Raw genomic sequence first — 18,236 nt, forward strand, 5'->3', positions numbered from 1 at the left:
CCCGCCGCTGCTGCTCGCGGCCGAAAACGCGCAGTCACATGAGTTTGTCCTGTTTGTCTGTGCAGCGTCATAGCCTTCGACACTCCTTCCATTGCTTTCAACTATTCTAGACCATCTTGCAGTGTCAGTCGCAATTGGCATTTCTCACAGTACATCATGCTGGGATTTAGGTCATCTGTCCGCCAGGCGCCCAAGTGGACACAGTTCCGTGCTGTGTCGACGCTGGAGGGCCACTCTCACATTGTATGTACTCCAAACCAACTGGAACATCCGATACTATGAAGACTATTTACAGCCCGTTATTGTGCTGACACAACTGATGTAGTACGTGTTCCCCCAAAATGGAACCAATGTTCTTTCCCTCCTCCCATCTGAACCAACCAACCCCGACCTCGCCCTCGGCGTAACCTCCAAACTTCCTCCTACGCCCGACTCCTTCAGAGAGAACCCGAAATTCGTCAAAGTCCTCCAGGAAGTTGTTACGGAGCATGGGCACGAAGACCCCGATGCTATTTCCCAGGCTCAGGTGATGGTCTCGACGGCGGGCGCGAATTTGACCTCCGGAGGGGTGCTGATGACTGGTGCGCGCGGGAGGAGACGTCGCGGCGAGGTCGGTGATTCCAGTGGTGGAGCTAGCGGTCAAGGTGGTGCTGGCTCGGCTGGGAGAGGAGGCTGGATTCACCTTTCGGATAGCAGAAGGCCTCCGGAGTATGGTCGGATTGCTTGGTATGTCTGTCACTGTGTTTGGGATTCGGGCGTTGCTGACGGGGTTAATAGGCCGGAGGATATCTTTGGGAGTCTGGAAGTTGATGGCAATGGGCAGTTTGTGGGAGGGAATGGAAATTATCAACCGAGTGGTAGGTGTGCTACTGATTAACTGCCGATAGATTATGGCTGACTTGAGAAGGAACTTATCGGATCGTGACTCGGGATGGAATGTAGGTTTTATCTTCCATTATCATTATCTACATGGTACTGACATCGAACCAGCTTCGGATTGAGCCCGTTCTTGAGAGAAAAGTTGGTCAAGAGGCTGCGCGAGCAAGAGGCGCAATAGGCTGCGACAGAAGCCTTGTACAATACTTTGGATGTATTATTAACCTAGCTTTTGTGGAACGGCCTTCCATACAAACTGCTGGCAGTTACACAATCTGGATCATACATTACAGAAGACCAACTCAGGTCCAGCCTGAGAGGTTAGATCATGAGTTTGTTCCATCTTCATCCCTCTCACTTGTGGAAAAAGTTCGTAATACGCTGGGTCCCTGCAGTCAGCTTCTTCTCCGGGGTCTTCTTCACCGGTCTATTATGGGTGGAACTGCGCATGTTCTTCCCCGGCAGCGTCGCCGGTTTAGACGGTGACCTATTCCCGAGACTCGAAACCGCACTCGGCTCTGTTTTCTGCTTCTTGGTTTCCTTGGCCTCAACCTCCGAAGAATGCTCTCTCTTGACTCGGGGAACCGGTTTGGGGGCATTGTCCTCGCTCCATTCCGCTTCTTTCGTGGCCCTGTCGTCTTTCACCTTTTCCTGTCCTGGTTCTTCTTTCACCACATGCAGGTCAGGTGCTTCCTCCTTCGTCATCCTGCCCTTCCTCGCGTTTGCAAAGAAATTTGCAATATTGCTCTTATTCTCCTTACTGCTCACGGGAACAATAAAATCCGGGGAATTATTCCCCACCTTCCCCACCTCCTTCGGCACCTGATAGCATTCCAGTTCCCCCTCATACGGCTTGAGAACCGATTGCAACTCCTCCGTCCAACTCGTCCGTCCCGGATCCAGCCAGGCCTTCATTTTTTCGCTATTGGGCTCCAGAATCACCGGCATTCGGTCATGCAGGAACTTCAAATACGGACTCGATGCCGTTGTGATAACTGTATAAGTGTAGAGCTGCTCACTCGAATCTGATCCCAGTCAGCCCAACCATAACCAAGCCACAACCCACCCCAACACCCATCCACATTCAACCCAGAGAGAAATGTTCTCACCTTCATAAGAAACACAGTCCCAGAGCCCCGCAAAAAACATCAAATCACCATCCTTCCTTCTCACAAAGTGCGGGATCTTCTCCTTGCCCCCAGGGCCCTTCTTTAACCATTCATAGAACCCCTGACACACCACGATGCACCGTTTCTTGCGTTTCATGAACGTCCACATTCCCCTGTCCTCGGACAGCGAATCATCGCGGCAATTGATCGTCCGCATGAGAGATCCGTAGTCGGGTTTGCGCTTCGTCCAGAAAGGAATGAGACCCCACCTCATGCTTTGAAGCTTGTAGTGGGTGTGTGCAGCATGCTCCCCTGCGACGCCCTTGCCGGTTGGGCAGGATTGTACTTGTAGATTGTCTGGGTGGTTCTCTGTGGGTGTGTCGGCGCGATAGACGACACCGTTGTTTCCCGGCGCGAAGTTGTAGGTTTCACGGACTTCGTCATCGTCGGGGGCTTCATCAACTTGCATGCCTTCGTCTTGTAGACGATTGCGGATGAAGTTCATGCGCTGGTAGGGTCAATTAGTAGGGTTCGTGGTAGTGGTATATATATTGTGCTGAATCACAGGTGAGCTCAGGATTAGTGCGTACCACGCCCAAGGCATACCGTCCACACATTTTGAGCCTCTTAAAAGGAAACTAGAAGCTCAGATCGACAAATGGACCAGAGAAGCAGCGATCGCGTGCAGAAAGCGACGGGGAAAGAAAGCACGGTGCGACGTCATTCCAGCCCAGGGCGGGGAAGCTTGGACCACCGCCTGGGATCGGCGGATTCTCGACTCGATCTTTCTCTGCCGGCCATTTCTTCTTCCCAACACTTCCTGTTCAATCGTCTTACCTCCACCTTTCCCTTATATTTAATACAAAAGGGCCACACTTTTTTTGGCTAGACTATCGACTACCTTATCTTTACCGCTCATTGATTGAGTATCTCAAAACAAGCAACCACACAATGTTCAGCGCAGCAGCCCGGCGCACCAGCGCCTTGCCCCGAACCATCATCACACATAACCACCACCACCAACATGCGTTCTCAACACGCTCGATACCTACTCGTCCACGCTCAGTCACCCCTATCACCCGAACTGCCTCGATCTTCCGACCCTCCGCCCTCCAAACCCGCCACCTCTCGCTCGGACAAAAGATGAAACGCGGATATCAAGAAGCCTCCAAAGGCATCTGGCGTAAGAACCCTATTCTGATGCCCCTGGCGTTGGTCTCCGTCGCCACAGCCTCCGGAATATTTGCCTACATCGCCTATGTCGAGGCCACCCAAGTGGCGCCACAATATCATAAGTTTCCGGCACCGGTTGCGGAGCGGCTTCGCACGGCGATCTACTATACGGATGTGGACTTGAACCCACACAAGGCGATCAAGGCGTACAAGGAGGCGCTTCATATAGCGGGCGAATTACAAATGCATCCGTTCTCGGACGAAGTAATGGGGATTAAGTTGCAGGTTGCGGTAACGCTCGAGAAGGCGGGACTTGTTCCTAAGGCGATTGATGTCTTGGAGAAGATAAAGGCGGATGCATGCCACTGGACACAGATAGGCATTCAGTATCAGGCTGATCGGGGTGAGAGGCCCGAGGATGCGAAGAAGGGCGAGGAGGCCGCGGAGCCGTTGAGTGCAGACCCGGCTATCCTCGAGGCTTATGATAAGATAAACGAGATCGAAGCATATTCGGCGCAGCAACTGGACAAGACACTGGCGAAGATTGTCGGAATATCGATGAAGCTGGCGGAGCTGTATCGGAGCGATTACGTCCAGAATGACGCCAAGGCGGAGGAAGCTCTAGAATTCGCGGTGAACTTTTCTCTTCGGGAGATGCAACGTCGGGCTAAGGCGGGCCGTCCTTTGGGTGGAGGCAACTGGATGACCTTAACTGAGATAGCAACGGCCCTGACGGAGCTGGGCAACATGCACTACGAGAAAGACCAAAACAATTATGCCCTGCCCTTGTTTTTGCGCGCATTGGACCTGGTCTCGGCCGATGAAGGAAAAAACCCGTCCTGCAAGCAGGTGACGCTCATGCACAATATCAGTGCTGCCATCGGCAGTGCTGCCATGACTGGTCGTCCGCTCGCGGATCCGGGTGTCACGCGGGAAGAGGCTTTCGAGACGTCGCGCAAGTGGGCCCTGGAGGCCCTCAACAGGGCTAAGAAGATCCCCGACGACGAGGATGGCGAATGCGAAGCCAGCTGCGCACTGTCCATACTTATGCTGGGAGAGCTGGCCGCGTTCCAGGACAAGCGTGGAGAAGCTACGAAGTATTTAACCGAAGCCAGGGAAGCGTTCAAGAAGCTCAAGGAGGATAAAGGTGTGGAACTTACCACGGAGATCTTGAAAGAGGTGAATAGCCGGAAATGAATGGGACCAAGTGATGTTGACGGAAGAAAGAGGCCGAGGCCGCTGATGATACCCGCGCGGGAACATGTATATTATTGGGGTGTAGTATAGCATAGTAGCATAGAAATGTAGAGTGCCATGTGGAACATGAATTCAAGAACCGACCATACCCGAACCAAGCGGGCCATACCCATATCATGCTAAGGAACGATCTCGATCTCTCCGCATTCAAGACCCGCGGAAGCGGAGCAAGCAGCCTGCAGCCAAGCCTACGAAGTTTCATGACTGGTGGGTGTTGGGGGTATGTTTCTTAACAGTCATTTTAAATGGGTATTAGAACATGTGCATGACGTGCCATGCCATCATCATCCTCCATCACAAGATTCCAGACATTTCGAATTTTATGACGAATCGAATAATCTAGACATGTCAAGAAGAGAAGAAAAAAACCCTACGTTTTAAGAAAAAGGAAAAGCCCGAACCATTGCGTCCCCCCACCCGTCAACGACTGGGGGAAAGAAGGCAGCTCCTTGGTTTCTTTCCGGGGGGTGGTTTACTTCATTGCTAGTCATGGCTCATAGAATCCCAACCAAAGCCGGCCCATTTTTTGTTTAAAAAGGAAAAAGATGAGGTGGAAAAAAAAAACAGAAATGAGTAAGATATCTTGTTTTAGTTAGTTCTCTCCTCCGCCTAACGGGACGTTTCATCATCTATGCCCTCGACATGACACCCCAAGCACGGATCTTGTTGTCGGTGTAACCAGCGAACAGAGTCTGGCCGTCAGCGCTCCAGGCCAAGCTGACACACTCGGGCTCGCGGGACTTCTTGCCCTTCTCGATGTACTCGGGCTTGAGCTCGTCAACCTTGCTCTTCTTCTCGAGGTCGAAGATGGTGATGCTGCTGGAGGTGGCAGCGCAGAGCCAGTAACGGTTGGGGGAGAAGACGAGGGCGTGGATCTCGTCACCGGCGTGGAGGGAGTAGAGGTGCTTGGACTCGTTGAGATCCCAGAGCATGGTGGTGCCGTCCTTGCCACCGGAGGCGCAGAGGGATCCATCGGGGGAGATGGTGACGGCGTTGATGTAGCCGGTGTGACCGATGTGGTCGGTCTGGAGACGGCAGGAAGCGAGCTCCCAAACCTATTGTTTCGGTGTTAGCTTGTGACTCGGACGCGCAAGTCGAGAAACATAAGCGGAACAACGGGGGAAACAAAGAAGATATAATAAACAGAATTTTGTTTATTTGGTGTCCATCAGGCATTGGGTGAATTTTTGTCTCATGGCCGTTAAAGGCTCTGAAGTAGCAAATACGTAGATATGCAAACATCACTTGGACGAATCGATGTGGTATCGATGGTGTTGGATAACGGGGAATGTATATCGAGGTGGTAAGGACCGAACGTACCTTGACAAGCTTGTCCCAACCAGCGGAGACGATAACGGGGTTCTGGGGGTTGGGGCTGAAGCGGACGCAGGAAACCCACTCGGTGTGGCCCTTCTCGGTGATGGTGAACTTGCAGTCACCGAGGGTGTTCCAGAGCTTGATGGAACGGTCACGGGAAGCGGAGACAATCTGGCGGTTGTCGGCGGAGAAGGAAACGGAGAGAACGTCGTTGGTGTGGCCGACGAAGGTCCGGGTGGTCTCACCAGTGGAGAGCTCCCACAGACGGAGGGACTTGTCCCAGGAGGAGGACAGAGCGTAGGCACCGTCGGAGGAGATCACCTATACGCACAAGAATCACCACAGTCAGCCATTGTTTCGCCTTTCCGGTTCGTTTTCTGGCGGGGTCGAGACACGGGGGAATGTTCTGGGGACGGAGTTCGGAGGCATACACAGTCAGAGACGATGTGAGAGTGACCCTCAAGGCTGCGCTTGGGGTAACCGTAGGCCTGCTCGTCGCGGGTCAGGTTCCAGATGATCAGGGTCTTGTCGCGACTGCCGGAGAGGAGCATGTTGGGGCTATAATGCAGGAAGAAAAACATAGAAGTCAGAACCCATTTTGTCCACTTTCAACCAATGCGATCATTTCTTGCAACAACGCATCCATATACCACTTTGTGGGCAGCACATGCATACTTGTTCGGTCTCGCAGATAACGCATATTCAGGTGTGCAATATTCAATCAATCGGTAGAGCCCTTACTTCTCCAGAGAGGTAGCCAGGCAGGTAACCCAGCCATTGTGACCCTCAAGGGTACCGCGAAGGACCAGCTGCTCAGCCATGATGAGTCTCCGAGACGATGGTAGGGGGCCGCGAGAGGAGAGAGGAGGATGAACGCGGGCGGAGCAATTGTCGTTGACTCTGGGCTGGGAGATAAAAATCACAGCATGAGGATGGAGGTGCAGACACGCCTGAGCCCTAACTAGCGCGCCCAGCCCTGCTCGCTGTTGTGCGGTACCGCCAACCCTAACCCGGATAAGCGAGTCACGTGGATACCTCACCGCCCGCCCTGTCATCTGACATCACCCGACAACTGGACGATAAGAACAATGGCACTGCTTTTACTATGTACTCTCCTCCTCCCCCATGCCCTGTAAAGAAACCGGATATAACTATCTGTACACCTTCGCCATTTATCATGCAACTCCACATATACACCCCCTCCACTCTTCAAGACGGTCTCATGTTTAGTGATCAAACACCTGAACATTCGGCATCCGTCCCAGTCCAGCTCCTCCCGTCCGCTTGCTCTTCGCTGCATGGAATCCCGTGGCACTGTTATCCCGCACATGATCACGCAGGAGTCGCAGCACATTCGAGTCGGCCCATCGTGCCGGAACGGGCCGGTATGCAGCCTTGAAAGCACCAACTGTCTGCGCCCACTCGCCGCTCTTGGCTCCGGTACGCTTCCACGTCTCCGTGGGCGTATCCTGAGCACCCGCATCAGTAGACGAAGCAGCACTCTCCGCACCTTCGGCCGGAGGATCCTGCGTAGCCCAGTAGTAAATGTCCCAGTCATTCTCGTCAAGGAACCGGTCGTACTCCTGCAACTGCTCCTTGCTCATGTCGGCCAGATAGACATTGGCGAAAGTAGACAGCAAAAGATCAGACTCAAGAATACCGCGCTTCCGGCTCTGGTCTGTACCATCCCCAATCGCATTAGCCATTGTCAGCAAAAGCAGGGAAGACGGGGAAACGAACACAGCAACCGAGCCCTCATGGTAGTCACATCTTCGCCAGACCGACGCAGCGGCTCCACCTTGAAGGTGATACCCTCCATCTCACCGACTCCGAGTTCTGGCTTCTGGGCCCCAGTCTCCTGTCTACCTCCGGTATAGTGCTCGACTTTTCCGGGGTACGGATCCGCCGGCTTGTAGTTCGGGTCGACCGAGTTCAGAAGCTCCGGCGGTGCAGACTTCGCACCCACCTTGGGGAAATCCTTGGTCATGGTGGAAGTCGTGTTGGGAACATTGGGATTGGGAGGCTTATTCGTCTGGTTCTTGCGGTGCTCTGGGGCCGTGGACGGTGCGCGATCGTTCTGGTTGACTTCGTTTCGACGAACAACCGAGTTGCCGAAGGAGCGCCGGGCAAAAGTTGTGGTGAGGGAGATTGGGGAGGTCGATGGCCGCATAAAGCGGTTGATAAGTCTGGGAGCGGACATTGTGTTTCGCTATGATAGCTGCAGTAGATCTATCCAGTATCTGGAGAGGCAAGAAAAGATCTATTGCGAAATTCTGGGGAGGTCAGCGATAAAGTACGGAGTAGCAACGGAAGAATGACGGGGTTGACATCATCCGGAGAAACCTCGTTTGCACTGTTTGCAGGGCAGTTCGCCAACCGTCGCCGGCCGATTTCCAACTGGATGCATTCTTGCCTCTGTGATGCTGCGATGACTACAGATCAGCTGGCATACTATGAATGCATGCTCCAATTGGCCCTCCAGGACCACTAGGATCTGTTATCGCTTGTGTAGTCAATTGTCGTGACGATTCCAGAAGCAAGCTCGTATCGGCTTCCAGAGTCACCAAAGCATCTATTGACATTTGATCGGCTTTCGCATACAGTCAGTAGGCAGATTGCAGGGTTGCTTCTTATGTATGCAATTAGAATGGCTAGATTCCTGAAAACCCATACCGACACCAGAGCCAATATACATGCAACTTATCATAGTTATCATCAATGTTCAAACAGTGTACCGTGAAGTATATCGAAAGACTACATAAGGCCAAAGATACTAGATAAATGCATTGGAAAACTCCATATTTTGTCATGATAAGAGAGAAAGCATCAGCCTGGAACCTCCTCCCCCCATGATAAAGAACTCAAACTGGTTAACTCTAGATGAGATGCTTGGATCTATAGGAAATTAGTTAGTCGCCCGCATGAAAAACCAAGTCAAGGGAAGAAGAAAGACATACCTGAAGTAAGCCCTCAGATAAACGACCTGCCAAGCACCCAATCCAACCAGCATGCCCATAGTACCGAAAGCGAACCACTTCACACGCTCGTTCGTGCTCTCGTTGGTGTCGCGCAGCTTCTGCTCGCGAGCCCGCAGGTACTCCATCTCGCTGACAATCTCGGCCACCATCTCCTCGATACGGCGGAGATCAGTCTCGACGGGCTTGAGCTTCTCCTGAACCTGGATGCTGGACCAATCACGGGCATCGGCACCGATGTCGACATCAAGCTCAATGGACTTGTAGGGGTTTGCCATGGCTTCTGTTTGCCATCTGGTTAGCACACAACAGATGTCACATAACGATCTATATCTCTATCGTGTCAAGAGATAGCCGAATGGGGGCCATGAAACGTACTACGAGTGGTGAGCTGGTTATCGAAGCAAACGTCGAATGCAGTATCAGCGGGAGAGGTGAACGCCTGGCGAGTCTCGCCCTCAATATCCTTGGGACGACCGTGGTCGTTGCCCAATGCATCCTTGATCTATTCCAGAGGAAACCTGTCAGTGGAGTGTAACTTGGGCAAGCGGCAAAGCTCAACGCAAAATAATCGGGGGCACAAGACAGCTGTCTCTAGCGGCCGCCCGCACAATAGCTGCGAGGAAGTATAGATTCCCACATACATGCATGTTAACGACCTGGCCATCACCCTTATTGCCGCTCACAATGGCCGTGACGACCACGAGCTGGTCCTTGAAAACAAAGTTGCGTATACATCGCTCATTCTTCCCGCTCACGGCAGAGAGGTCGAATTTCAGGGCGGAGGTGATCTGGACAAACAGGAGAAAAAGAAGGCCGAGGAGAGAGCGCATGGTGAGACGGGTCGCCCCCATTGTCAATGGCAATTGTCGCAGTGGCCGACGGTGAAGTCTAGGGAATTGACAACGAGTGCTGCTATTGATGCCACGCCGCGCTCCAGGGGATCCCGATCGGCCGGCCGAACGTTTCTCCGGTTATCGGCCCACGCGTATCGAAACAGCATTACGACCTTACATCTATACAAATGGCCGGGCAAAATACTCTTACTAGGTAGGTGCGCTTCGTAGCAACATGAATAGATAATAATATGGTGGATGGCATTAAGTATTCAGCAAAGTCGCTCGAGACACATGAATCAATCACCCAAACCTTCCGGAGTCAGGTGATTTCAATCGTAGCTATGGATGAAAGTCTCCTCCTGAGGAGGCGCACAATACAAAGGGGTCTCAGAAATTAGAGAAGATAGAAGAGAAATTGTAGAGGGGGAATCAAGCGCAGAAAAAAAAAAAAAAAAAAGAATACCGCTGTAAAGAGTGATATGTCCAGGGGGTGCAGAAGTAAGCTGCAATCCAAAAAAGGGGGAATTCAAAAGAAAGATCCGAGCGAAGGAGTAAAGCTCCAATATAGACAAGATAAGGGTAATGAGATAAAGAGAAAGTATCGGTCATCAAGGTCCACAACTGTGAACAAGACATGTCGTTTGCCAAACACTTAGTTATATCGTGCTTATAGCAATTATCGGAGAGAAAAAAGGAGAGTAATGAATGAGGGCATCAAAGAAGATGCATTGAGATGTGAGGTACGTTAGGCCTCAACCTTCTTGCGACGCACAAAGAGTCGCGCGAATCCCGATTCCTTTGTTTTGACAGGAACAGGAGGCCTGGTCACAGGAGGCTCAGGAGGTCCAGTGTTTTTCAAGAAATCAGCCAATGCGCTGGTCTCGGTCTGTCGACTCGAGGCGGTCTTCAGGCCGTAAGCACCGTTCATGCCTCCACCATTGCGCTCCATGCTAACCTTGACGGTATAATTCGCTGCACCACCCACATAACTGTCTGACTGCTGACGCAGCGTGTTCTTGGAGGCTTTCGGTAAGGGCGTCTTTTCGGAGGAAGTGTTGCGAAGCAGTCGAGCCTTCACCGACGCGCCGCCGAATCCGGCAGACGAACCTCGCCGGGAATTCGTATTTGTAGCCGAAGGCTGTGGCGCAGGTGTAGCCTCAGGCGGAGGTACGTTGCGTAGAAAGTCTATCAGACTCTCCTCCTCACGTTTCGGCTTGGGCTCTTCAAGCAAATCATCAAGGTCATCGTCGTCCAAGTCAATGGCATAAGGGTCGGGCACCCGGCGCCTTGTCCGTGGCGGACGGAAGTCATCCGACGCGCTCACAGCGCCAGAAGACATAGTGATCGCTTCGTTGGCCATGACAGTCGGGGTGCTCGTTCGACTGGCTGATTCCAAGAGCCCCGTATGAGAGCCGACGGAGGCCATAGACTTCCCGGCCATCGAACTGGCCACGGAGGGGGCTCCTGTTCCCGTGCGGCCAGGTTCAATGGCTTGTAATTCGTCCGAGTCCATGGTATCCCTGAACGGAGCCACTGTACGTGGGATACGATGAGCCCCAGTAGTCGGTGGGCCTTCCCGAATGAAATCTATCAAGTCCGACGTTTGATCTCCTCTGGGAACCACAGCGGAGCGGGCTTCCATGCGAGGGCCGCTACGAGCAGAACTGGAAATAGAAACAGCGCCACTTGCAGGCCGAGTGAGCTTCTTCGCTATCTCTGTGGCATCAGACAACCGACGCAAGCGCGGCGACTTCAGCGGGGTGCTTTCGACCGTCGCAGGAGTGGTTGGAGTATTTGGCCCGGTTGATTTCAGGAAGCTTGAGAAATCACTGGTAGACTCAATGCTCTGCTTCGCGTCCCGAGGCGGTCCAGCATTCGATTTCTGCTGCGGGCTCATGGCGGGGATCTCGATGGATCGGGGTTTCGGCTGGAGGTACTTAGGCACTGGTGGAACTGGAAGGTCCACAATGCTTTTCGAGGAGGCTGTAGAGGTTCTCGATCGAGGAGTGTTCTCTGCGGGTGGAGTGGTGCTCTTCTGCAAGTCGGTCAAATCAACCGTACTTGGTTGCTGGGCACGCCATCTGGGTGAATCCGGCAACTAGGCCAAGGAGTCAGTAAGAGCAAGTCGGAAGGGGACTATCGTTCACTCACCTCCATTTCTCTCATATTCTTTGGTGTCAGAGTGAAATGGATCGTTTCCTCACTGCGAATCAAGTCGTCCAAGCCGGAAGTATCGTCGTACGCTGATTCTCTGGTTGATACCCTGCTTACCTCGGAGGAGCTACGGAGACGAATCGAGCCGGAGTCACCAGGCCGACCGATCAGACCTTTTAACTTGCTAGAAACCTGAGAAGTAGAAGAGCCGGCTGTGACTGGACGTCTCTCCCGGCTGCTGCTGAAACTGCCAGAGCGGCGGGTCTTGGAATAGACGGAAGAAGCTATCGAAGTGGAATGCCGCCCCGATAATCGTTGAACTGCGGCGCGCTCTATGCCGGAGTTGACGGAGGATATCCCTGGGCTCGAGCGCCCGTACCGATGCTGACTGCCGCTTCTCACAAGGGGCAGGCTGGACTTGGAAGGCAGAGTCCGCGAACTGTCCGAATAGGCACTTTCTCCAGAAGTCGAAACCGGTCGGGGAGGCCTATCCAAGGCTGAGTCGTCAGCGGAAGGTTGAGCTGCTGGAGGGGCTGAGTGTTCGACGGTCGACAGGTCGGCATCAGGAGCTTGAGACGCATCGTGATCGGCGGCGGGTTGGGCCGGGGTGGAGTCGACCCCTTGCGTCCCCGGCGCCTCGTCGATAAGCCCAGGGGTAGTTGATTCCTCAGCTGCCGGTTGGGGTTTCTCACCCGTCTCGTGTTCCTCAAGCACTTCGGTTAGAGAAGGCGACGATACTGGAGTACTACTAGCTTCACTCGTGGCTACCTCAACCGATGCAACTGAAGTCGACGGGCTTGCGCTAGCATCGACCGGCTCATTTTCGTCGGCCGTCTCTGGTTTATTTGCCGCAGCGTCAACCTTCACTGGCCGGGTTTCCTGTTCGACGTCCCGCTCATCATCCTCGTCATGCTCGTACATTGTTTCCAATCGCCTTTTCTCCTCAGACGGTGTGGGAGATAAGCGCTCTGCAGGTTCTTCAACTTCCGATGCTTCCTCAGGAGCAGCATTGGGCAGTGACCGGGATCGAGCGTGGCGTGTAATCTTTACGGTTTGGATTTTAGGAGTGAGAGGGGAGTTTCCGTTCGACGATGGCGATCTAGGCGAGGGTAGCGTGAGCACCATCAAGCTGTGAGGTCGAACCTTGTGGGCCACTACAGCCTGCATCGTCTGAATGTCGCTGGTGTCGAGCTCTGGAAGAAAGTTCGGGGTTTCGATTTCCTGGACATCGTGCTCACTCACCGGCAGTGGGATGAAAGCTGGGTCAACATCAGGCCGAGTCTCTGAAAGCGGCGAGGTCGCGGATCGCGATGATGCAGACCGCGGTGAGATCTCGCCTATCGTGACGGCACTGCTCCTCCTACTGCCCGTCATGAAAATCAGGCTCTGGCGATGTCGGAGAGATTCTCGAGAAACTGCTCGGGACAAGTTGGCTCCTCGCATGCGTTTTCTCCATGTCCGCCACAGTCTCCCCAAAGTTGGGTTCAGGGCCAGCCTCTCCATGTCATGGTCCTCCACGATCAGCCGGTCCATACTCCCCCGGTTCGCACCGGCCTCTACTGATTCGTTGTCATTGCCAAGGTTTGCTGACAGTCTCGACCGAGCTGTCTCGCCTGCAATAACTAAAGCCTGTTCGCCGATGTGCTCAATGATAGAAGTGAGGAAAATGGAAGCGGCGGGTGTAATGTATCCAACGTGACTTGCCAGTCTCCGGAGGCCGCCCCCATCTTCGCCTAGCATTTCCTGGTTGATATAATCCTCCTCGTCATCTTCCTCCATGTCACCCAGTCGTGTGTAGACCATACATCGCAGACGGGTCAATTTCCATGAGCGAATGAGATCGAAATCTCCAATTGAGGTTTGACCGCCACCGTACTCGATCTGTCCGTCTCCAGGTCCTCCTAAGTATTCGCTCAACTCATCGTCGGCCGCAGAAACCATCTCCTTGGCGAGTCGAGGCTTCAAAACCTCCGCGACCGCGGGGCGAATATTGACTAATTGGGTTGACTTGGCCGCGGCCAGAATGTTGAACAGAAGATTATCGAGGAATGAATTCAGAGCAGAGAGGGCGTCCCGGGTTACAAGTGCACTTGCACTTGATCCATGGCCTTCATCATCGGCCAGAAAGTCGGCGGCGTTGAACTCTTGGTCGGCGGTGATGATCTGGGCGGCCGCGGACGATGCGATATACGAGGGCGCGGGGATCACAGGTGGGGGAGCCAGCAGATGGGTACGGGATATTTGCGAGTCGCTGGACATGCTGGTGCTGCGCGAGCGCGAGACCGTCCGTCCCAGCTCCGGGGACTCGAGTCCTTTGCTGTGCTGCATGGTCGAGATGCTGGGTCACATACAGGCAGCGAAGGCGTAAGGGTGAAATTAAGAGAAGGATGAAGAGAAAGCGATTCGGTATGAAATTTCGAGGGTAAAACGAATGGCCAAAAGAAAAGGAAAATAGCACGCTAGATCATCCTAAGATCATAAGGCATAAGCAATTCTTCGTCAGCGTTTCCAACAATACGACCTCCGGTGCACAGCCCGGTTTGGGGGCCTTTCTCGTGATTTGTCTTTGAGCAGTCTGCCTTCTGGACGGATGCCGTAAGATGGCGTCAAGCCATTCGAAACGATCAAAAGCAAAAAGCGAGGATTGGGGAGGCGAAAAAAGGGTAAAACCCAAAGCGAGACCGAAGAAGCAAAGAAAAGTACAGAGTACTAACGGGGCGGATGCAGGGCCACGATAGTGCATCGGCTAGAACGTACCCGAAGAAAGGAGCCAATTAACAGTAGCTCGGACTCATGTCGGAGGGTGATGGAGGGGGCCTGGGGGAAAAGATTCCGAAAGATCAATCAAGACCTGGCCTGTAGGGAGAGACCGTTGATGAATGAGAAGGTGAAAGAAGAGGAAGAGGGAGGGAAAGAAAAGAAGGAAGGCGGAGGGAATAATGATGGGAGCAGCTGGGAGGATTCAGGAGTCACAGACAGAGAGCTGTTCTACTTACACCGTCCGTCCCTGTCCTATCCAAATCCGAGAAGATAATTATAATAATCACAATAATAAAATAATCAACCTGACCATTACGGTTACAGCCCGCGGGCCGGGCTAAAAGGGTCACTAGCAAAATCAGGAGAGGTGGATACCACCCATTCGGCTTCTGGAGGGGTGCGAGAGGCAAATGAGCGATGAGGGTCAAAGGTGGGTGGAGCAGGGAGATGGTCTCTGTGAACTTGTAAAGGCTAATTAATCAAAGGACATCCAGGAGCTGCATGCACTGAAAAGTCTTATCCGCGGCGCCAGTCACTGCAGTTACTCGAACCAGCAGTTGGGGGGGTACCATCCGGAGTAGAACTACTACTTAGTACTTATTAACTAGACGGGGATTTCTATGCAATTTGAGTTTGCGAGATTAGGCTCACCACGAGTCGGAATTCTCCAGGCACGGGCGGCCGGTCGGGATCGACATACGATTGGAGGTTGCCAGTTGTTGCCACCAGGATGCCGTTACCCTGTCAGTCAGGAACACAACGTGGTCCTACCTGTCCGTCAACAAAACTAGTAGTAAGTAGTAACATATCGGCGGCGATTAACCATGGGAATCCCAACGACTAGTGTTCGTGCACTTGGTGAAAACTGGGCGGAACGGAGGCAAGCCTTGGTTTCTTTTTCCCTTTTGTGCTGCTGGACTGATGGATGGCAGCAATCAGGAAGAGGCACCGAAGCCCCCAAGAAACCCGACGATCTCCAGTTCCGAACTAACGAAAGCGCCCCACTCAGCCTTCGAAACAAACCCTAAAACCGTCCCGACTGCAGGAAAGGGGCGCTACTGTAGCTCTGTAACCGCTTAACCGACCCGCGTTGCGCTGCTCGGCCGCTCCGTCTCTCGCTATTATCATGGACGCTCCAAAGCAATGAATGGTACATATGTCATGGATTCACTGAACACCCTCGTGGATATGGCCAGTAGATGTCGTGCAATGTTCCGGGTGAAATCCTCGGGACCCTCTTGGCCCAAGAAATAGTCACAGCCGGCGATTGGCTGTTCCAAGTTTCGGCGCCTCTTATCCTTCCCGAAAATAACCAGCCCCATCTTACACAAGTCAAACTCTGATTGCAACTATTAAATCCAATCAGTGAAATCCCACCCCTGGGTCAACGGAATATGGCCGTGCCCTGGGCCACTGGACAGTGATCCACCCCCAGCACCACGAGCATCATGACCGTTTAGGACTCTGAAGAATTAGTATCTAGTGGTAGTGATATTCCCGATTACGCAATGAGGCTCGAAAAAAGGTGCTTTTCCAGAAATGCCAGCCAATCCAGCTGTGCTGTCATCGCCGTCTTCCCTTGAGGCACGCAGAGGACCCAACGGTGACAAAGACTCAGCTGGCGATCTCCAGCTTGACAAGGTAGATCATGGGTGGGTGCAGCGATAATGCTGCATCATGCATGACTCTCACGTTCTCGGTTTTCCGTATCTACCCCATACGCTACTGAGTCTGATATGAGGCTAAGGGACGCCTTGACAAATCTTATATGCCTATCCGGGACCACGAAACCCTCCGACCATCCCAATAAGCTGCTGACTCGAGAGCACGGGTCAATTCCTGCCTGCTCCGTGTGCCGTCCCCAACTTTACCTGCCTGTTTTGTCTTTCCTGCTAGGTACTCCGTACCAACGGCAAAGATTTGAAATCCCACACCCACCACACCCACCCCACCATCGCACCATCGCGCGATTTCAGAAACCATGCATGTAATAATAATCCAGGAACTCGAGAAGCATCCGAAACCACCTCTTACTCACCTTAGTGGACCGGCCATGCACCCAATCATGGCTGGAATCGGACACAAGGCTCTCAGCGGATAGTTAATCGGGTACAGCAGGGGTGGGTGGCCTGTGATTGGTTTCCGGCTACCGATTTTAATCAATCGTAAATATGGCCACCCTACCCACTCGCTGGGCTGAGCTTCAGCTGAGTTCAGGTCTCAGCTCAGCCAGGTTAGTCTAATCTGAGGGTCACATACCTACGGTCCTACCTACACACAAGCTGGAAATGGATCCATGACTCAATCAGTAGCTATAATAAGTAGCTACCCGCAAGACTAGATATACAAACTCAATAGCTCGGAGATATACCGGCTACCATAGGTAGTATCTATATTTCCTTAAGAAAAAAAGAAAAGCAGTGGGGAGCTGTCACCATGTACCAAGGACGTATATCTCGAAGGATTCGAGAATCCGATTCGAAGTTCTAGACCTTGACATGAAATTCCTTGATCTATTTTAGGTCCTATAAAAAGCAAACACATGGTCAAATCCATGATCAGCTATAATCTATATCGATCCTGCGCAATAAGCTTACAAGATATGGGACTGCCCCATCACTTCCCTGTTTTAGATGCCCACACCACCCGCCCCACGACACTACCAGTACCTATAGCCTGATCATGTACTCCGTACATACACTCGACCACCCAGGCCCCTCAATAATACATTCCAACAAGACCCTATTCGCACCAACCATCACACAGATTGATGTCAATCTACTCCGTACAATACTCTACATTTTGGTAAGCGGGAGTGGCGTGTTAGTCCACAGATAAGAATCAATAGTGTCCAGATAGCCTACTATACTATCATGCAGACTATCTCCCTGTCAATGTACCTCCGTAGATAGACTCCATTTACCCAAAAGTACGAGATCCTGCTGCCCAACACGATGCGCAGAATCTTGGGTAAGAATTCCAACTTCGCATTTTTCATTCCAAGGATCTTCCTGGTTCAGTCACCCCATAAATAAGTACCTACTACTCAATGTACTCCTAGTACTACGAAAAACACACCATCCAAGATAGAATACACCCCAAGAGTATAAAAATGGATTGCCATCCCACACACCCAACACATACACACGACCTGCTTTCCTACACGCGCTAAAGCATGCATGCATACATGCAAGCACCTTGCCAAGAAAGTATCTCATATGTTGGCATTACTCCGTAAATATGCATCAGTATTGATCAAGCACGGGTACCACAACATGTACAAAGTACTAGTACTCTGTACCCGTACCTCGACTCAGCTGACAAGCGCCAAGCAACCACTAACCAACCAACCCGGATACATTTCCCCGGGTTCCCTTTCCTATCGATAAAAAATGTCCTTGTGGGAAGTAAAAAGAAAGAATGAATGAATGTAACACAATCCTCCCCACAACAGGCAACTAAACCCAGACAGCTACCAGATACTAACCCGAGAACCGACAACAAGGATGGGATGGGATGGGATAATTCGATCGATCGGGTGTACGCCCCCAAACCAACACGAACAGCAACAACAACAAGCCCAGATCTCACCGGAGAATAGGCACGGAGTACTTCACTACGACCATGTGAGTACTTGCATGCACGCATGCATACCATGTACCTAACTAGCCCTGCAGCCACAATTCAAATACTTCCATACATGTAACTCCAAAGTCCAACCCGCCCCCAAGACAAGTACTGTTTTGTTAGGTAGATGGATAAAGTAGCACTTACCT

At 52.4% G+C, this 18,236-nt stretch overlaps 5 protein-coding genes across 5 annotated transcripts; 2 read left to right on the forward strand and 3 right to left on the reverse strand.

Annotated features, from left to right (window-relative positions):
- Window positions 1-111: 111 nt before the first annotated feature.
- Window positions 112-1,144, forward strand: BO94DRAFT_220987 (uncharacterized protein). Its single transcript, XM_025606221.1, has 5 exons — window positions 112-243; window positions 326-726; window positions 778-857; window positions 908-938; window positions 991-1,144. The coding sequence occupies exons 1-5, from the start codon at window positions 157-159 to the stop codon at window positions 1,055-1,057; spliced, it is 666 nt and encodes a 221-aa protein (XP_025471961.1). The 5' UTR covers window positions 112-156; the 3' UTR covers window positions 1,058-1,144.
- BO94DRAFT_531110 (SOS response-associated peptidase) lies at window positions 835-2,662 on the reverse strand. Its single transcript, XM_025610829.1, has 5 exons — window positions 2,577-2,662; window positions 1,988-2,494; window positions 991-1,903; window positions 908-938; window positions 835-857 (listed from the first exon to the last, which is right to left on the reverse strand). The coding sequence occupies exons 1-3, from the start codon at window positions 2,600-2,602 to the stop codon at window positions 1,231-1,233; spliced, it is 1,206 nt and encodes a 401-aa protein (XP_025471962.1). The 5' UTR covers window positions 2,603-2,662; the 3' UTR covers window positions 835-857; window positions 908-938; window positions 991-1,230.
- Window positions 2,663-2,911: 249 nt separating this feature from the next.
- Window positions 2,912-4,481, forward strand: BO94DRAFT_508254 (TPR domain protein). The gene has a single exon (XM_025609654.1). It carries the CDS (start codon window positions 2,937-2,939, stop codon window positions 4,353-4,355), a length of 1,419 nt encoding a protein of 472 aa, XP_025471963.1. The 5' UTR covers window positions 2,912-2,936; the 3' UTR covers window positions 4,356-4,481.
- A 563-nt stretch (window positions 4,482-5,044) lies between these two features.
- Window positions 5,045-9,540, reverse strand: BO94DRAFT_553134 (40S ribosomal RACK1 domain-containing protein; the record flags this gene model as incomplete). Its single annotated transcript, XM_025613635.1, has 10 exons — window positions 5,045-5,470; window positions 5,736-6,053; window positions 6,164-6,290; window positions 6,474-6,560; window positions 6,972-7,410; window positions 7,473-7,817; window positions 8,218-8,273; window positions 8,690-8,990; window positions 9,086-9,212; window positions 9,352-9,540. 10 exons carry the CDS (start codon window positions 9,538-9,540, stop codon window positions 5,045-5,047), a joined length of 2,415 nt encoding a protein of 804 aa, XP_025471964.1.
- A 706-nt stretch (window positions 9,541-10,246) lies between these two features.
- On the reverse strand, window positions 10,247-14,144 carry BO94DRAFT_221160 (uncharacterized protein). Its single transcript, XM_025606222.1, has 2 exons — window positions 11,698-14,144; window positions 10,247-11,644 (listed from the first exon to the last, which is right to left on the reverse strand). The coding sequence occupies exons 1-2, from the start codon at window positions 14,026-14,028 to the stop codon at window positions 10,292-10,294; spliced, it is 3,684 nt and encodes a 1,227-aa protein (XP_025471965.1). The 5' UTR covers window positions 14,029-14,144; the 3' UTR covers window positions 10,247-10,291.
- Window positions 14,145-18,236: the final 4,092 nt, after the last annotated feature.

This window comes from Aspergillus sclerotioniger, assembly GCF_003184525.1.
Source record: "Aspergillus sclerotioniger CBS 115572 chromosome Unknown BO94scaffold_3, whole genome shotgun sequence".
NCBI classification, from domain to species: Eukaryota; Fungi; Ascomycota; class Eurotiomycetes; order Eurotiales; family Aspergillaceae; genus Aspergillus; species Aspergillus sclerotioniger.

Excerpts from the sequence above, each read along its gene's own strand:
- BO94DRAFT_220987 (XM_025606221.1), top strand. The coding sequence starts at position 157 with ATGCTGGGATTTAGGTCATCTGTCCGCCAGGCGCCCAAGTGGACACAG. Across the intron at positions 858-907 it reads TGGAAATTATCAACCGAGTG|GAACTTATCGGATCGTGACT; the intron begins GTAGGTGTGCTA and ends TGACTTGAGAAG. Across the intron at positions 939-990 it reads ATCGTGACTCGGGATGGAAT|CTTCGGATTGAGCCCGTTCT; the intron begins GTAGGTTTTATC and ends ACATCGAACCAG.
- BO94DRAFT_531110 (XM_025610829.1), bottom strand. The coding sequence starts at position 2,602 with ATGTGTGGACGGTATGCCTTGGGCGT. Across the intron at positions 2,495-2,576 it reads GGACGGTATGCCTTGGGCGT|GCGCATGAACTTCATCCGCA; the intron begins GGTACGCACTAA and ends TTGACCCTACCA. Across the intron at positions 1,904-1,987 it reads TGGGACTGTGTTTCTTATGA|AGATTCGAGTGAGCAGCTCT; the intron begins AGGTGAGAACAT and ends CTGACTGGGATC.
- BO94DRAFT_508254 (XM_025609654.1), top strand. The coding sequence starts at position 2,937 with ATGTTCAGCGCAGCAGCCCGGCGCACCAGCGCCTTGCCCCGAACCATC.
- BO94DRAFT_221160 (XM_025606222.1), bottom strand. The coding sequence starts at position 14,028 with ATGCAGCACAGCAAAGGACTCGAGTCCCCGGAGCTGGGACGGACGGTC. Across the intron at positions 11,645-11,697 it reads AGAATATGAGAGAAATGGAG|TTGCCGGATTCACCCAGATG; the intron begins GTGAGTGAACGA and ends TCCTTGGCCTAG.